The 19,129-nt window shown below is 33.8% G+C and overlaps 1 protein-coding gene across 2 annotated transcripts; it reads left to right on the top strand.

The window, feature by feature from the left end:
• Nucleotides 1-1,564: 1,564 nt before the first annotated feature.
• On the top strand, nucleotides 1,565-19,095 carry ZRANB2 (zinc finger RANBP2-type containing 2). Of its 2 annotated transcripts, XM_012787953.2 has the most exons (11): nucleotides 1,566-1,907; nucleotides 4,277-4,329; nucleotides 4,413-4,521; nucleotides 5,739-5,821; nucleotides 10,241-10,317; nucleotides 10,559-10,693; nucleotides 11,820-11,989; nucleotides 13,426-13,512; nucleotides 15,441-15,599; nucleotides 16,600-16,674; nucleotides 17,225-19,095. In XM_012787953.2, exons 1-10 carry the CDS (start codon nucleotides 1,852-1,854, stop codon nucleotides 16,631-16,633), a joined length of 963 nt encoding a protein of 320 aa, XP_012643407.2. In that variant the 5' UTR covers nucleotides 1,566-1,851; the 3' UTR covers nucleotides 16,634-16,674; nucleotides 17,225-19,095. The 2 variants fall into 2 exon arrangements, with proteins under 2 accessions (XP_012643406.2, XP_012643407.2); XM_012787952.2 differs by lacking the exon at nucleotides 16,600-16,674 and having other exon boundaries at nucleotides 1,565-1,907.
• The last annotated feature ends 34 nt before the right edge of the window (nucleotides 19,096-19,129 follow it).

Below are 19,129 nucleotides of genomic sequence, written 5' to 3'. Positions count from 1 at the left end.
ATTCAAAACGTCTAGGATAAAATCCACAATCCAAAAGCAGTGGGAAAATGTGACCAACTCTCAAAGGTAAATATAATCAACAACTGCCAACCCCTAGATGACCAAGATGTTACAATTATCAAAGATTTTAAAGCAACCATCACAACTAGGTAGTAGTTGAACAATTTCTCTCTTAAATAGTCATATGCTGCATATATCATGGTGGTCCCATAACATTACAATGCTATATTTTTACTGTGCCTTCTCTACATTTAGATACACAAATCTTACCATTGTGTTAGAATTGCCTAAAGTATTCAGTAAAATACTGTAAAGGTTTATAACTAAGGGGCAACAGACTATACTATATAGCCTGGGTGTGTAGGAGGCTATACCAGCTAAGTGTATCTAAGTACACTCTATGTTTGCACAACGACAAAATCACCTAACACTGCATTTCTCAGAACATATCCCCATCATTTTAAGTGATGCACAACTGTATACGCTGTATTCTAAAAAACTTCTTGCATTATTTATCAGAATCCATAAGTATGCTCATACGAGTTTTCTTTGTAATGGCAAACCTGGAAAACGGAAGGAATAAATTGTCACATACACACAAAAATATTGCCAGTGTAGAACAGTGAAAATAAAGGAACAACAGCTACACGCTTCTACTTGTAACTACCTATGATGAATTTACAAGCAGTGTTGAATGAATAATAAATATTATATAAAAATAAGCTATCCGTATATATTAATGGCTCATAGTTTATCAAATTAAACATACATGTACATAAACACATTTTAAAAAAGAGAATAAAGCCCAAATACAGGAGAGTGTTATCTCTGAAAAAAGGTAATGGGATGGGATCAGAAAAGACACTGGAAGCCTAGCACAGCATGGCTCACGCCTGTAATCCTAGCATGGGAGGTTGAGCGAGTGGACTGTTTGAGTTCCGGAGTTCGAGACCAGACTGAGCAAGAGCGGGACCCAATCTCTACTAAAAATAGGAAGAAATTAGCTGGACAACTAAAAATATATATACAAAAAATTAGCTGGGCAAAGTGGCGCATGCCTGTAGTTCCAGCTACTCAGGAGGCTGAGGCAGGATTGCTTGAGCCCAGGAGTTTGAGGTTGCTGTGAACTAGGCTGATGTCACAGCACTCTGGTCCAGAGTAAGACTCTGTCTCAAAAAATAAATAAATAAAAGCAAAAGTTTACAAAATGTAACAGAAAAGACACTGGCATTTTTAACAATATTGGCAATATCTTAGTTTTAAAATTACCAGTTGGTTCCAACGTGTACGGTGCTTACTTATCTGTTACACCTACTTGTGTATCAAAACAGTTTTCTAAACGTCATCACATGTGCATGAAACAACAGTGTTCTCCTTCTTTAATAAAATAACTTCTCCAAACGAACAACTCACGCCCCCATATTCCCTACCCATACACAGGCTTTCCACGGCCCTGAACCGATCACAGTCACTTCCGCCTCCACCTCCCTAGCCCCGCCAATCTCAGCGGAAGTACTTTCCTCTTGGGTCCTCCCGCCTGTAGGGGGCTCTCCGAGGCTTCTAGTGCCACGAAGCCCTCCTGTCTGGGCTGTCCCTATGACGCCTGTTAGTTTAGGCCTAGAAAAAAAATTCTCATTATAACTTTTCAGCCAGGAAACAGTAGCACGGGCAACTTAGTCTGGACAATAATGCTCAAACTCAACTTTTGCTTAGTGCCCTCATTATGAAGCCCTGACGCAGAGGTGGACGCCAATCAGGCGGTATGGGGACAGCCCTGAGGCTCTGAAAGGCCCTGGGCCGCTTCCTCCTGTGAAGACGTAGCTGCGGGTGGCTGTGGCGGTGGCGTCCAAGATGTCGACCAAGAATTTCCGAGTCAGCGAAGGGGACTGGATTTGCCCTGACAAAAAGTGAGTTCACGAAGGGTCTCAGATTGAGGCAGAGTTTATAAGTGGAGGCTTTCTCAGGTCGGTTCGGCATTTTCCGTTTCTACAATCTGTCGTGCCTGAAGCCGAGCTGAGGTGGCGAACCGCCAGCTCCCGGGCGGGAAGAAGGCTCCCAGTCTCCTCACGAGAGAGGTCTTTCGGGGAGCCTTTGTTTTAGGTATGTTGCTAGCGTTTCCGCAACATTATAATATCCCCAAGGTAGCCTCTCTTTTTGGAATGCGAGATGGCCTCCCTTTTTGCCCCCACACCCCACCCCCGCCTCAGCCGGGTTTCAGCGATAAGGAAATCTCGTGGGTCGGGCCAGCTTGGTGTTGGTTCTCCCCCACGTGACTTTTTTCTGCAGAACTTTATTCTTGTTCACGGAAAGCGTTGGTTTCTCGCACTCGCCCTTTTGCTTCTCATAGTTCATCTTGTTTTGTATTTTTAATGAAAACTTTTTCTCCGTACTATTTTTCCCTTTTTCCGAATCCTTTTTGTCCTGGGAAGTTCCGACTTTTTTCTTCGTTGACCTTTAGTTTCTCCACAAAAATTGGGCTTTTGGCCCCCACAGAGCCGAAAGGGAAGAGAAGAGGCCTATTTTTGCCTCCTTGGCTCCGAAGATGCCTGCAGCAGAGTAGCATGTAGTGGCTGTGCTTTTTGACATTGTCGTTAAAGCCAATGTGCTCTGAATTGTTAGATTTTATTGAAGGGTGCACAAATAGGTGTACCTATTTGGAAATGTATGGAAAATAATCTTTTATTTTTTTGTACCTAAGTTAGTAGTAGATAAAGAGAGTTCATGATAGTAAAGAGCAAGAACATACCTGGGTTTAGTTTCTATTCGGTTACTTGTAGACCATGTGACTGTAAATAGGTTTTATAACTTTGCTGAAAAATAGGAGAATTGCTTCCTTATAATGAATACATGGAATGGCATGGATAGTGTGTGTAGAGCAACTAAATGTTGCAAATACTTACAAATTGGTAGCTATTGATAGTATTTTAGTATTAAGATGACCTGCAGAAACTCAAATCTAACTCATTGAAAAGAACTACAGTTATATGTTATGAATAGTATTGCCCTGAGTGGTAAGACAGTAAACGTTCAAAAGATTTAGACAGCTTCTGACTTTCATGTTGTTGATCACCTGTAGAATAATGTGCTTTCATTTGTGTCCTTGATGGCAGCACACACAAATATTTGAGGTACAATGCTAGGAGAGTACATTTCAATTCATTTATAAGAATAGATTTTTGCTTCTACAATATGCATAAATCCGGGAGACATTCAGTGTTTATTGAGGTCATGAGAAATATTTTTTTGGGGGGGAACATAGCCTAAAAATTATTTAGAGTACTTCTCTGAGTTTATTGTCATCCCATACTTCACATCTGTATTTCATTCAAATATAACACCTTAAAAATCAGCTTTTCAAAATTTAAGCATTACATGTCATTCAGACCATTTAACATGATTTCACTGATATGCACATGCACTACTAAGGTCATGTGATTGAACCTGTAATTTTTTAGTTTTGTATTGAATACTCCATGTGTTGAAGGTATTGATTGTCATGTCACTTTCTTCAGCTAAGTCTTAGAGGTTTGATAAATACCCTGAAAACTGAACTCAGTTTTCTTACAATTATTGAACATTTTTATATATTTTTTTTTTTTTTTTTTGAGACAGAGTCTCGCTTTGTTGCCCAGGCTAGAGTGAGTGCCGTGGCGTCAGCCTGGCTCACAGCAACCTCAAACTCCTGGGCTCGAGTGATCCTTCTGCCTCAGCCTCCCGGGTAGCTGGGACTACAGGCATGTGCCACCATGCCCGGCTAATTTTTTATATATATATCAGTTGGCCAATTAATTTCTTTCTATTTATAGTAGAGACGGGGTCTCGCTCTTGCTCAGGCTGGTTTCGAACTCCTGACCTTGAGCAATCCGCCCGCCTCGGCCTCCCAAGAGCTAGGATTACAGGCGTGAGCCACAGCGCCCGGCCTTTATATTTTTAATAAATACCATCTCACCTAATATCTGTAAAAAGGGTATTTCATAAATTTTCTCCCCATTGGTCCAGTTCTAGGATTCTGTGTTTCCTATAATACACATTTTTATAGTGTCAGATTTTTGTATATGTCTGTTTTCTGTACTGAGTGTTACTTTGCCAGTGATTATTGAAGTGGAGTCAAATCTCACATTAACTTTGCGAGAGATCTTGAAGGTAACATTGATATTATCATGACTAAGATAAATTAGAAGTTCTGGATTCCAGATATGTAGTAAGGGCACATTAAACTTTAGAATTTTACAAATTTAAAAAGTATCTCTATAAATGCTTTTTATTTCATTTTTAGATGTGGAAATGTAAACTTTGCTAGAAGAACCAGCTGTAATCGATGTGGTCGGGGTAAGTAAGGAGAGTCTATTAATGTTTTATATATAATTTCTTCGTTATTTCTTCACATTCATACTGCATTTTTCTGTTTTCAGAGAAAACAACTGAGGCCAAGATGATGAAAGCTGGGGGCACTGAAATAGGAAAGACACTTGCAGAAAAAAGCCGAGGCCTATTTAGTGCTAATGACTGGCAGTGTAAAACGTATGTGTTTGAAATCATTGTCCACTCTTCCTTTCGTAATACTATATATCCAACCACTACTCGGTATTAAAAACAGTTTTACAAACTGTTATTAGTCACTTCGATAAGCCAGGGTAACCTTTTAAAATCAAAGTCTGTTGATTGTTATTCAGTCTGTATCTCATATTTAAGTATAGTATATAAAGAAATTTTAATTTTTTTGTTGTATTTCTAATGGTAACATTAGTTGTTACTATAATGGATAACAACCAAAAGGAGGAAAGAGTATTTAAAAGTATTTTCTATTATTGAAAAATCCTCCAAATTTTTAGCATGTTATTAATGTGAAATATACCACAAAATTCATTTTGCCTGTTTACAAAGAAATGTTAGAATCATAAGTTGCACACCATAAATAATTACTCCTAATTCTATGGGCTTGTTAATATTTTTGATTTTCAAGTTTAGATATTCCTTCTTGCTTTTTTCTCATCTTTTCTCTATGCAGATGAATCATATGTGAAAGAGGACTGTCTTAGAAAACAGTCTTATGTAAATTTCTGATCTTATAGATATTAAATTTTTATTAGAAATTTTTTCAGTAACAGACTAAGTCACTGGATTAAGTATACTGTGGAATTCAGTACTTGAATTGATTCCTTTAAAAAATATTTAATGTTATTTAGAGCATATAAGCTTATTCTTATTGAGGTGAATTCAGAGACTGAGAAATTCGTGAAACCTTTAAAGTGATTTTCTTTTTTTTCCTTTTTCTGGGGGGTCGGGGGAAAGCATCAGAATCTCTGTACAGATTGAATATTCCTTACATGAAATTCATGGAACCAGAAGTGATTGGGATTCCAGATTTATTCACATTTTGGTTCAGTATCCCTAATCTAAAAACCTTTAATGCTCCTTTGAGTGTCATGACAGTGGTCATAAAGGATTTTGGAACATTTCAGATTTCAGATTCTAAAAATCCTCAATTTCTCAAAATTACAAAAGCACTCTTCAAATGGTATAGATTTCCTTCTCTGCTTAATAGCTTAGTTTGTTGTTGCAACCCACATTCTATTGTTAAATCGGTGTTCGTTTTCTTTATTTACATTACCTTTTAGTGAACATTTGATAATGATTTCATCCTGGTTTATATTTTAAAATTCTAGACTGTCTAAAAATTCAATATTTTTTTAGTACTGTATCATGGCCTTTTAATTTGACATTTTTCACTTCTAAAGTTGCAGTAATGTGAATTGGGCCAGAAGATCAGAGTGTAACATGTGTAATACTCCAAAGTATGCTAAATTAGAAGAAAGAACAGGTAAGATAATAACCACATTTTAACTAAGTGATTTTTTTTAAAGAACTAAAAATTGAATGGATAATTTTATCACTTTCACATAAGGGCACAGTAATAACCAAGGGTTCTATCTGTTCTGCCCTTAATGTTTCTCACTAGGATTGTATTTCCCTTACACACAAAAATATTTTATTTTATAATTTCACAATTTATAAAATATAGTGTTAAGGAGCCGTATCCTAACAAGTAGGGACATTAGAATACTTTTAGAAATGTTTCCTCTCCCCCCTTCTCTCTTAGTGGTTAAGATATTTGTTAATAGTGATGATATAGTAATTTATTTTTATTGTTTTAATGTCTTTGTATGGCAAAAGGGCAAAGGTGTACCTTTTAAAGTGTTCATCTAAAGTTCAGACAGTAATTCTCAAGCTTGGCTCTACATTAGAATCATCTGAGAAACTTTAAAAATACAGATTCCAAATTATGTAGCTGTGTTCTTGGTGTCCCAAAAATCTGTAGGTTAGTTGGATGGTGTTGGTAATCATTGGCCTGAGTAATAAGTTACCATTGATTTTGTGTGTTGTCAGTGGTGAAACAAGAGTATTTACCTCATAGAATATGATTTTCCTGATATCAGCAGTTAGCCCAACCACATTATCTGTATACTTCAAATCTGGTTTTATCCCTCAGCTACTCATACATTACATAATCAAAATATTCCTTGTATATATAGTCACTGTGTCAGGCCTAGACTTGGTAAACTACTTCCCTGATTTCTTTTCCTGTCTAACTTTAGACCAGCTTCACCTTATATTTAGTTTTTGGGGGTAACAAGCCCGCGCTTGAATTTTTTAGACCTATCGGTTCTGGACTACACCAGAAATTCTACTCTCTCCCTCCTCCCCTAAGTTATATTCTTAAATATGGCAACATTATAACCTAATATTCTAGATCTTCCCCCCCCCCCTTTTTCAACCTTCAGATCCCACCTCTTATTCTCAGAAATGATTTTGCCTTTGTACTGATTGGGTAGGTTGAGGTCTTCTGACAACGGTCTCCTTTTTTTTCTCTCTTCCTCTCTCCAAGATTCCCCTGCCTACCTCCCATCCCCCACCCTTCTGATTGTTTATTCTGTCCCTTATAGGTTGTTCTGCTTCCTGGCCACTGAGTGTTGAGATTCCTGAAGGCCTAGTCCCTAGGCCCTCTTTTCTCTATTTTCTAGGTATTTTCTTCTAAGCCAAAGTTTAAGTAACCACTGGCATGCCATGATACCCAAATTCATGTCTCCAGCTCAGACTTCTTTAACCCATATATCCTGCTGCCTAATCATCATTGCCATATAAATGTCAAACTCATTATATTCAAACTGAATTTGTGATTTTCCCCTTGGGATCTGGCCCTCTTCCAGTGATCTCTTTCTCATGATTAGTACCATTTACCATAAATCTGTTACATAAGCCAGAAATCTAGATGCCTTTCTTAGCCTAGATAGCTCCTTCATCTTCTTTTCCACCACCAACCTAGGCAAAGATGTCTCATGGGAAAATAGCCACCTAGCTGTTCTCTATATATTCTCTTCCTGCCCAGTTGCAAGCAAAGTTTCTGTTTTTTAATTCCAAATCAAAAACTACTTTTGTTTTAAACTCTTGGATGTTTTTAGGATGAAGTCTAAAATCTTTTAACAGGTTGAAACACTAATCTCAAAAAGCTTTTTTTCTACTTACATTCTCCTTGACCTATTTCATGACTACTTAACTAAAGTTTCACTATCACAAGAGCAATGGTCTGACAAACTGACCTCGATTTCCTTTACTCATTATCTTCTTTCTATCATTCTGGTGTCTTGAACCTTTTGCTACAAGTATTTGTCTTCGCTGGTAACAGTTGAAGGTGTGAAATAACTTTGTTATTCTCTGATTTCTCTTCACTATTTGTAATAAAACAAAACACTATTTGTGCAAGGTTCAGGGGAGCCATTTCCTGAATGTAGGACAGTATGTGAATAAAAAAGAACTTGACTCACTACCTCTGAAAGATTGTTGACTTTTGCATAATTCCATCAAATTGTTGTTCGGTAATTTACTTAGCCATTCTCCTGTGGTTGGATTTAGGGTTATTTCTATTTTTGTCTGCTTTTATGTTTTTTTAAACCATGAAGGGTAACTACATAGAAACATTATGATTTTTATTCTTTTGGATTATATCTTTAGAATAAATTCTCAGGACTTTAATTGTTCAAAGCATAGAATCACAGAATTTTCAAGTTAGTATCTTTGTTCTTCCTTTGAAGTGTGTTATATTTGTGCCCTATTCTTTCTTCATTCCATTGTCAACAACCCTAATCCAAATACTCATACCTTTAGCTTTTTACATTAAACTGAGACAATTTTGAAAGGATTTTCATTATAAGACTTTTATTAAAAACCTACAGAAATTCTTGATTGCGTTGTAAAACCTTTAGTGAAATTCAGTTTCTTTAAGTGGTAACAGAATTGTCGTCTTTTACCTATTCATTGAAAAAAATATTTATAGGCCACTGCAAGGTGTTGGGGATACCTGGGTGAGCAAAATAGACAGGTAGAGCCAAAGATTAATGAAGTCCTTTTTGAGAAAGCTATGATTAAGCTAAGAAGTGAACATGAGTTCCAAGCAAGAGCAAACAGCTTTTGTGAAGACTCTGAGACTTGATAGAATTTAGTATGTTGGATGAACTCTTCCTCCTTAGTTCTAGAAAACACTTCAGAAATAGGCAGAGGCCATATAGATCATAGTAAGAAGTTTATTTTTTATTGTTACAATGGGAAACATCTGAAGGAAATTTTAAAAGCAAGTAGCACAATCTACTAGTTTGTGAAAAGAATTGAGAGGAGGTGGCAAGAGCAGAAGCAAGAAAAACAATTTTTATAGTATTACCTGCAGTGTTCCAAACCAGTCCTCTAACTCACATATTACTCTGTGGAAATGATATGCTCAAGTTTTTTCATGAAAAGCAGCTCTACTGTATTTTCCATATATAGGGAAAAAGTTCTTGAACTGGATTTGTAATCTCCATGCCCTGTCAGAACATAAAAATAGCTTTGTATTCGCTGTGATTTTCACTTTAAAACTGTCTTACTTGTATACCTTCACATTACCTATGTGAGGTATAGTTCACTTTCTAATCTTTACTATGTATTTTTTAGCTTTCCGTATTTACCATATCACTTTTTCAGTTGTATATTATTACATGTAAACGAAGAACTCTACTGAAAGCTTAAGTCTTGATTTTAAATAGGATTATTGTAATATTTTTACATGCTTCCACATTACCTCCAATTTAACAAACACTTTTCTGCATTAATGTCCTAGAGAAAACGGCAAGGTTTCATTACATTGGTGTGGTTTGGTTTTTCTTTTTCCTTTGTAAATTATTTCCCATCTAGATCCTATGGATTTTGTTTAAAACTTTTATATTTCACCTACTTCTAAATATTTTTAAAGTTTTCACCTGGTACAAAGTGTAATGAAGAAAAGATGTTTTATTAGTGTGATTTGTTTGTTTGTTTTTTTCTGGAAAGTGAAATTTTAAAATGATTTTCTTAATACCCATGATTGGCATATTTGAAGTCATAGTTCTAATTTTTAAGAAATTCTATTTTTTAAATAAATCTATTTAACATTTTGCTGATACATGAGGTCCATACGTCTGTGAATCACTAGCTTTATGCACTGATACTGCTCTGGAATATGTGACCAGTTAGATTGTGTTACTCTTGACCACATACCTCTTTAATTTTTCTTTTCTTTTTTTCCCCCTTATTTTTTTATAGAGACAGGGTCTGGCTCTTGCTCAGGCTGGTCTCAAACTCCTGACCTCAAGTGATCCTCCCGCCTCAGCCTCCCAGACTGATAGGATTACAGGCATAAGCCACCGCGCCCAGCCTCTTTAATTTTTCAACAGGCGACTTATTCAAAATCACTTGTCTCACTTTTTCTAAAACTAGCTGGCTCTCTTTCCTACTCCAGTCTCTCTTAGGATTACCTCAAAGACCTGTCAATTGAATTGTAAATATTAGTTGTAACATCAGAGAGTAATGGTTTCCTAAACTTGACTACTTTTTAATTTGAAAGTTTATTGGCTTTTTCAGAGAACGTGAATGACTTTGAACTATGTATTTAAAAAACAATTGCATTAAACCAAGGCCAAAAGATGGCCTTTATTGTGTCATTACATTTACCTATAATTAGGAACTTTCTAAGCGTTAATGTCCCACTATATTTTAGTTCAGTAAAATTTCAGTGTGTCAGATTTCAGACTATCTGCAACTGGCAAACAGTAAAATTAGACGGATAGATGACTGTTGTTGTTTAGAGTTTCTTTTTCTCTGAAGGTGATTTAGGCATAATGTGTTTGTTATTCAAATGAATTGTCCTAGGATAACAATTTATGCTCTCTTTTAGGATATGGTGGTGGTTTTAATGAAAGAGAAAATGTTGAATATATAGAAAGAGAAGAATCTGATGGTGAATATGATGAGGTACACTGTTTATTAATGTTCAGATTGAACATCAATGAGAAAAATACGTTAGAAAATATCTTAAATGCAAAGGAAAATTTTTAACTATTTCAGTTTTGTAAGTACAATTTGAGTCTTCTACAGGAATTTATCATTCTGTAGAAAATCATAACCGACTTAAATATATAAAAATAATATTTTAGAGAATGTTTTAATTTTAATACATTTTCAGGTGACAAATATTTTAAAACTTTTTCTCTAGTTTGGACGTAAAAAGAAAAAGTACAGAGGGAAGGCAGTTGGTCCTGCATCTATATTAAAGGAAGTTGAAGATAAAGAATCAGAGGGAGAAGACGAGGATGAGGATGAAGATCTTTCTAAATATAAATTAGATGAGGTATATACAATTTCTCCTATCTCACTTCAACTACACCATGACGTGGATGCTTTGACAAGCTTGGCCCTTTGGTGAAGATACATTGTATGTTTTCATTTATTCTCACAAAGGTTTTGAGCTTTTACTCTGCCAAGTACTATTTTTGTTCAGGAGATAGACTAGTGGCCAAAGCAGAATCACCCTTCTCTTATTAAATTGTAAAGAGAGGAAGATAAAACTAAACAAGATAATTTAGATATCAGTAATGTTACGAAGACACATGGTGTGATAACAGATAATAGAAGAGCTACTGTGGTTTCAGCAATAGAGAATTTTCTGAGGAGGTGAAATTTGAGCTGAAACTTGAATGATATGAAGAAGCCAGCAAGAGAAGCCTAGGGTAAGAGCACATTCAGGCAGAGAATAGCAAATACAGGTTCCCTAAGTGGGAAACAAGCTAGTAACCTTTAAAAAGTGTAGTGTAGTGTAGTTAGAATAGAGGGGAGAATGAGATGAAGGGACAGCACTTACTTCAGATCTAGTGATGTGATATTCGTGGGGCCAGAGTCTAAGTTTTATGGTTTGGCTGTGTAGAACCAGATTAAGAATACTCAAGTCTTACATAAGAGGCCCTGGAATGCAACTAAAGAAATTAATATGGGCCCTTTTAAAGTTTTTATGCAACAAAGATAAATTTATCTGACCTGTGTTTCAGGGTGATGACTGTCAGTATATTGAGATTTTAGAAAGGCAAAATGGATATTTAGACTTTGGGAGATGAGCTAAGATGTTACTGTAATATATTAGAGATAAAAAGCAAAGTTCTTAAGAGTAAGGGTGGTAGATTCAAGGACTTTGAAGGAGGTAGAATTGAAAATTCTTGACAAGTGATTTGGTGTAATGCATTGCGTGTGACAGAAAAAAGAGGAAATGAGTATGACTTCTAGGTGTGTGTATGTGAACTATCTGAGACAGTTTCCAAGTCTGTTTAGCTGAGATGATAAATTGTAGGTGAAGTTCAGAATTGGGAATGAACTTGGTGAGATACTGCTGCTGATAGGGAGATGTCCAGTACCCAGAACTAGTCATTTTTTCTAGAAGGTAACTTCAATATCTAAATGTCTAAATATAATTGAATTTTTGTTAGGATGAGGATGAAGATGATGCTGATCTCTCAAAATATAATCTTGATGCCAGTGAAGAAGAAGATAGTAATAAAAAGAAACCTAATAGACGAAGTCGCTCAAAGTCTCGATCTTCACATTCACGATCTTCATCACGCTCATCCTCCCCCTCAAGTTCAAGGTCTAGGTCCAGGTAAACGGGTACAGGTCAAGGGTAACACCAGTCAAAATGTCAGTATCTAACTTCTTTATTTATAACTTTTATTTTTCTTGATTAAATAAGCTTTTCTTTTTATTTTGAAGATTTAATTCAAGCCACCTTTTACAAGACTTTTTATCTTAGTGCCATGAAGTTACTGTCCAGTATTTTCAGAAAAGCAAAATCTTAACATAAACTTCCTTAGCCTATTTTAGCATCATGCTTTTTTATTAAAGTAGACTTAAAACTTGATTAAATCATTCCATGCACTGCTATTTAATCATCTAAATAGCTTACATTTAGGAATTGTTAAGTAATGAAGTGAAGATTTATGTTTTTATTCTAGATGTTGAAATTAATACAGAAATTTTCTAGGCATTAATCAGATCATTGCTTATTAACACTGTTTCAGTAATTTACTTGGTTTCAGTATTCTGAATAAAGGAGCAAGATTAGCAATATTAGTTTTGTTGACTTAATTTAAGTAGAGGACTCTGTTGGATATTCTTTTGTTTGCTAATGTAAAATATATAATCTCTGGTTTTAAAGTTAACAATAAAAATAGAATTTTAGGTGAGTAAAAGCAGTGACCTAAACAATATTCTCTTGATGAACCCTGTTCAAGTGATACCATGAACAATGAATTTTGATCATACTTAGTGATAAAATATTAGCTAATGAGTACTTAATAATTAGGTAGTTTTTAATTGAACACTATAAAGCTTGGATGCTTAAAGAAGTGGTTATAAACAGTAATTTTGAGATGAAAATGTAATGGTCTTTTTTTCCAGGTTATTATTTTAAGGGACTAATTAATGATGTGAATTAGATTAATAGATTTTATTTCATTTCTGGTTTTTAGAATTCAAATGGACCATACTTCTGTGTCATATTTTTTAATAATTACCTAAACCTATGATAGAATTGTTATATACTCTTCCTTTAATTCTCCAAGCTTTGAGTACCCAGAAACATAGGGGGTCAAGTATACACATTGCTAACATTTACAACTTTGTGCTAACTAGAAACTGTGAAAATAAATATGAATAGAAGGTTTTTTATAAAGGAAAGTGATTCCTTTATAGAGACATTCTAGAGAAATTCAGTGTAAATTACAATATTCCATTTTCCTGGATGTGATAAAGTGATAATGTTCAGTATTTATATTTTTACAGTTAGGTGATTTTATAGCCAGTAACTTAATCAAACGTGGAAAGTGATAAAGCTAACTATTTTTTTAATTGCCTTAATTTTTGTTAATAAAATGAAAGATTTATTTAATTTAAAATACTGTATTTTGAAAATATATATCTTGTATAGTTACATTTTTATATGAAAATGAACTTTAATACATGTCTTCCTTTCAGTGTTCATATCACAAAGCTCAATTAAGTTGTCCTGGAAAAAAAAATCCTTCCATGTTGTTCCAGGTCCCGTTCAAGAAGTTCTTCCAGTTCGCAGTCAAGATCTCGTTCCAGTTCCAGAGAACATTCGAGATCTCGTGGGTCGAAATCAAGGTGAATGAGGTAGCATCTCTCTGTAAAGCAGAGAGAAGAAATATTTAAAGGCTGCGGAAGGTGTTGCTGCTTTTTTTCCCCTTATTTTGCTTCTCTATTTGTCAATTTTATTTTTTAGCATTAGAAAACTAATGCACTTGCCTCAGCTTAATTTTTTCACCATGGAATGTTTCCATTGCCAGCAGTGTGCCAAGACATTCCCATGATTGAATTAAGGTGGCTATTTTGCATTATGTAAGGGTTTGTTATGTGGTGCTAAGATGTGATGAATAGAAAGAAATATGAAGCCAAGTCTTGTCACTACATCTCTAGTATATTAAGATTATGTTTGCAGTAGTATTTCAAATAAAATTGGATATGTAAAGTTTACTCCATTATTAAAAGAAAGAAAAACCCTATCTCAAAGCAGGTTTTATTTGGCAAAGCAGTTGTTTCAGTACTTACAGAAACAAATTTGCTATTTATATCAGATAAAGTTTCTATGGAGTGTTATACACATATTTTCATTCCCAATTCTACACAGAGTATTAAAAACCATATTCCTAGAAAAACCCCTTCTCTTAAAACTAAATCAAGAAGTATGGTTGGTTAGGGTAGGCGTACGGAGTACATGATCCTTAGTAATAAATGTGGTAAACTTTCAGGTTGTACACTTAGTCAGACCTGTGGAGGGACTGGTAATTTCTAAAGATGCTCTCTTGCAGAGTTTTTTTGGTAATTAGTCAAAATACGATGCCTTTGTTTAAAGTTCATTTATAATGATCTACTAAAGACATTTAACATAAATAACTAAAATTCCACTTGTGTGGAAATTCACACTAAAGCTTAATAATGGTTCTTTTGATAATTCTGGTTGATTTGAGCCAAATCTAGCATTAGAGAACAACTGCAATATAAGTCACATTAAGGAGGAAAGAATGATATGCACACTTGTTTGTATTAAGCCAATATAAAATGGAGAGCAAATGTGTTTATTATTATTTAATATCAATATTTTAGTCCTTTTATTTTAGTGCCTTTTAGATAAAAATCCTTAAGTTCTGGTATTCCCTTTGGGAACCACTATAATTAAGGTTTACAGAACAGCCTTCATACTCTTTCTACACATTTTTTCATTGCTTATAACTTTCCAAAGAATTCTCTTTTTGGGCTTTCTGGTTTTATTTTAAACCCAAAGGTGAATTTTTTGGGAAGTTTGAGCTAAATTCCTTCAACCAAAATATATAAATGAAGAAAAAAATTACATTGAAACATTTACATATTTCCTTCTACCTGAAGCATGTGAATGTCAACACTTCATACTTCATGAATAGTGATTCTTCATAAGAATGAGTATTATATATTGTTTTAAATTTACTCATTTTATTTTTCTTTGAATATTTAGCAACTTAATACAGTTTCTGGTTGGGTTTTTTTGTTTTTGTTTTTGTTTGGTTTCTGTCCCATATGCCCGGTTTTTCCATAACAGCTTAACTGTTGAGTTGCATAATTCCACAAGGAAAATTGTTTATTTTCCTCACAAGTTGAATATAAGATACATATTTTCTCCCCAAATGAAAGGATGCATTTCCTAATCATAAAGTCATGCAAATGCAGTTACCTATTGTTTTTTACTATTTATGTATACTTCGAAAAGCCTTAAACCAAAATGATTTAAATTCTATTTTAATACAGTAAGCTGGTTTTTAATTACAAGTGGTGAGCACTTATAATTTTAAAAAGAGATGAAATTAAAGTAATTATATTTAAATAGAATGTTTTCATGGTTGATCCAGAAGTCTTCTGTTGACTAAGCAGTAAGTATTCCTTAAAAAATTTTCATAGTTTTAAATCCTGTTTTGTTTATTTTTGGGGCTGTCTGATAACTAAACATTCTTCCTCATTTCTTCCTTTAATAAAATGTTTGATTTGTTTCTCAATCAATGAAGATCCAGCTCCAGGTCCCACAGGGGCTCTTCTTCCCCACGAAAAAGATCTTATTCAAGTTCATCATCTTCTCCTGAGAGGAACAGAAAGAGAAGTCGTTCTAGATCTTCTTCATCTGGTGATCGCAAAAAAAGACGAACAAGATCACGGTCACCCGAAAGGTTTGGGTTTCTGTAGAAATAAGAATGGGTGTTAAGTGTGTTTAATAGATAAACTTCCTAGTCAAGGGTTAGCTTTTTATTATCTCTTTTGATCCAACTTTAAATTATACTTTTTAACTTTGAACTTCAAAAAACAGATTACTTTGTTTAGTCTTTGTACATTGATCAGGTTGTTCAGTATAGTTACAGATCAAACCATTCTTTGATCATTTTATTGTTTAAATTTTTATTTCCATACATAGATACTATAGCCAACTCTCGGTTATTTCTGTCTTTTAAGATTGCAATTCAGAATGTGTATTTTGAAGTAATATAGCTTGATTTTTATATTTATGCTATTTTAAATTTAATTAGAAATCATAAGAATTCTAGGGCATATAATAAAAAATTTCAGATCACTGGAAATCTGTCCTCATTTAAATATGTGTAAATGCATTTCCACAGCAAATTATTTCATACCCTTTATCTGTAAGGAAATTGTTCCTTGTAGCCAATACATGTTTCATACTGCAGTCCAAATCTTTTTTTTTGAGAAAGACCTTTATGAGGTTACTTTATCTATATTGACATTTTTAAAAATTTGAAAAGTGCAGCAACAGGCTAATTGCTCAATTTCATTAACTTTCTTGGTTTTTAATGTCTAATTATATAGTCATTTGAATGGCTTTATTTGTAATATTTGCAAATTTTCCATATCCTATTAGCTTGTGAAAATAAAGATTATGTAAAGTCTGATAATTGCTTGTTTTGGTGGTAGGATTATCTCATGATTCCTACTTGTACAGTTTTGCTTCTTCACATTTTGAAGTTTAGATACTAAGATTACACACAGTTATCTTGTTTCTGTGCATTTGTTTCTTTGTAAGAAAATTACTCTGTATTTGAGTGAAATTCATTCTGTTGCTTTCTTACCACTTCTGCAAATTTTTATCTTAGCCACATATAATCCCCCTAGTTTGTTGTCATCTAAACTTAATGAACATGTTCTCTATTCCATAAGCCAGGTGATTGGTGAAAACACTAAACAACCCTGAGCCCAGGGCCAACCCCTACGGAACACCACTACTTTACCCAGGTTGATATTGACTTATTCATATTAGCTGCATGAATATAACCCTATAACTAATTGTACAATCATCTTGTGTGACCTAGATTTCCAAAACTTAATTATTTATGAATATATTTTCTCATACACAGTCAGAAGCTTTGCTGTTTCTGTTTTACGTATAGATTACACTTTCTACAGTGTATCACAGAAATTGGTTTAGTCACACTTCCATTACCAACTTTATATATGACTTTGTTGTATATTATCTGTAATTTTATACATTTTTGCAGGTTTTTCTTCATTGTCTTAAATAATTGAGAGGTGGCTATATTTTGAAATGAGAAGATATTTTGAAATTGTAGAGAGTTTTAAGTTACACTTATACCATTAATGGGTTCACATCCAAAGTCTAAACACCAGATAATTTTATGTGTGTAAATTTGTATCTTAGTTTTTAATGACTTATTTTGCTAGCATCAAGATATTTAATTTTTTATATTTTCACAGTCTTAAGAATGTTTGCTGAAGTTCAGCTCTAGCTTACTAGGTTGCCTGCTTTTTCTGTTATGTCTTACAGGCACCACAGGTCATCTTCTGGATCATCCCATTCGGGTTCCCGTTCAAGTTCAAAAAAGAAATAATGTATTAAAATTTACATCAAAAAAAAAAAATCCAGTACAGTGCATGAAGCATATTTTTAAAGAAGTTGGTGTCATATTTGGTCAGAAGTGCTAAATCTGCTAGTAGAGGTGCATGCCTTTCATTGCTTTTCAGAAAAATACAGCTGTGTTTATTTGTAAAGTTAAAAGTAAATAGCATTTTAAGCCATAATGTCCCAAAATAGATGCTCTATTTATCATTTATTGTTTACAGCCATTGCTTCATTCATCAACCATCTCAGCTGTAACAAAGTACTTTGTTTCCTAATTTAAACTCTTGTTTTTCTCATTTCTAAATATATCCTGTCTATTGGCTAAAACAGGATTACCAAGGCTTGTCCAAACTTTGGACATGGAGGCAAGACTGGTAAACTTATGGAAAACCACCTTTTTATGTTAATCTAGTAAAAGAGGTCTACCTGTTTATGTTGTTAACACATGTTAAAGTTATTCTTACCAGAAAAGGTCAAACTGAGTTTAAACAGCTAGCTGGAAACTTCTTTATTTTTAAATTCCCTATGCTAAGGGTGCCTTAGAATCATTGTCTCTCTTTTATCCAGCTGTACTTTTTTGTACCACCACATTTAATGCAGAAGAATCTTGTGAATTGCTGAAGGAGAAAATGTTAATTTTCCTTTCTGACACATAATTTGGGGCAAGAAAGAAAGCCTAACATTTCATCTCTTCTTTATTGGTATGGTTGCCTGAGAAGAGAAACATCTTATTTCAAAACATTTATCAATATTTTAAGAAGCTTTGTGTGATATCTTTTAAAATCCAGTTATCAAATATGATAGTGTAAAAAGGCTAAATCATAGTTAATGAGAAAATGTAAGAAAGTTTTTGAATTAATATTTCTCTTTTGATGAAAGGACAACACAGACATTGTGAATTTAAGTGAACATTTGCCTCTAGATGATTTACTATAAACATATTGCATAAAATTTTCTTTTGAATAACAAATGAATGCTTATTTCTATATAATGTAAGCAAAATCATTATTTTTCCTATTCACTTGAAATAACTTATGGCTTAAAATGCTTTCAGAGTTTGTTTTATTTTTCAAAATTAAAATCTGGTCACTGAACTCCATTTTGTTTTCTGGTTTAAAAACAAAAAGGTTTCTCTTAACAGTCTCTTCAGTGACAATGCAAGGTAAGTATATTAAGGGAAATCCAACAATTGTGCGTGTGGGCTTTTTGTTACGGGATATTGATTTCTTTTTTCCCTCAACATTGTCTACTGCAACTTAAATAAAAATTAAAACATTTTAAGGTGTTTAGTAGACAGACCAAACAAAATTATATTTTTTTTATTTTAAAGTGTGTTTTTCTCTTCAACTGATCTAAAGATGAAAGAATATCTTATGTAGAAATATTTTGATAATATTTTTACAATAAGCTTTCTTGTGTTTTTTATGTCTTAATTTTTTTGCTGCGTTTACTGTAGGTTGCACAAGAACTTTTACTCTTGTAATTGTGCCTCAGACTTTTTGAAAGTCTTCCTTCTGAGTTGCCCAGATGATCCTCTAGATTCTACATGTTACTATTGGTTTATTCTTGTGCTTTCTGTATTTAAAATTTTGGCTGTACTAAGCAAATGCAAGGTTATAAATTTAGCTAATAGTAGTTTACAGACAATTCAGATGATTATGATTTCATTTGGTTTAACTAAGCTGTACTAGTTCATTTCATAAGGAAATGATGCTGTAGACAAATGTAAATAAAGCCTGTGAGTCAAGCATCAAGTGGTGTTTGTTAGAAATAAACTAGAGATTTTTAAGCTCTGATCTAATGTTCATTTTTAAACTAATTACAGTTTTG

This window comes from Microcebus murinus, chromosome 2, assembly GCF_040939455.1.
Source record: "Microcebus murinus isolate Inina chromosome 2, M.murinus_Inina_mat1.0, whole genome shotgun sequence".
NCBI lineage: Eukaryota > Metazoa > Chordata > Mammalia > Primates > Cheirogaleidae > Microcebus > Microcebus murinus.
Note: the sequence above shows the minus strand (reverse complement) of the source record. Positions and strands in the feature narration are given on the sequence as shown.

What these genes read in the sequence shown, in the direction of transcription:
- ZRANB2 (XM_012787952.2), top strand. Translation starts at nt 1,852, where the DNA reads ATGTCGACCAAGAATTTCCGAGTCAGCGAAGGGGACTGGATTTGCCCT. An exon ending in CTGATGGTGAATATGATGAG is followed by an intron (nt 10,318 to 10,558) that starts GTACACTGTTTA and finishes CTTTTTCTCTAG; the next exon opens with TTTGGACGTAAAAAGAAAAA. An exon ending in AGTTCAAGGTCTAGGTCCAG is followed by an intron (nt 11,990 to 13,425) that starts GTAAACGGGTAC and finishes ATGTTGTTCCAG; the next exon opens with GTCCCGTTCAAGAAGTTCTT.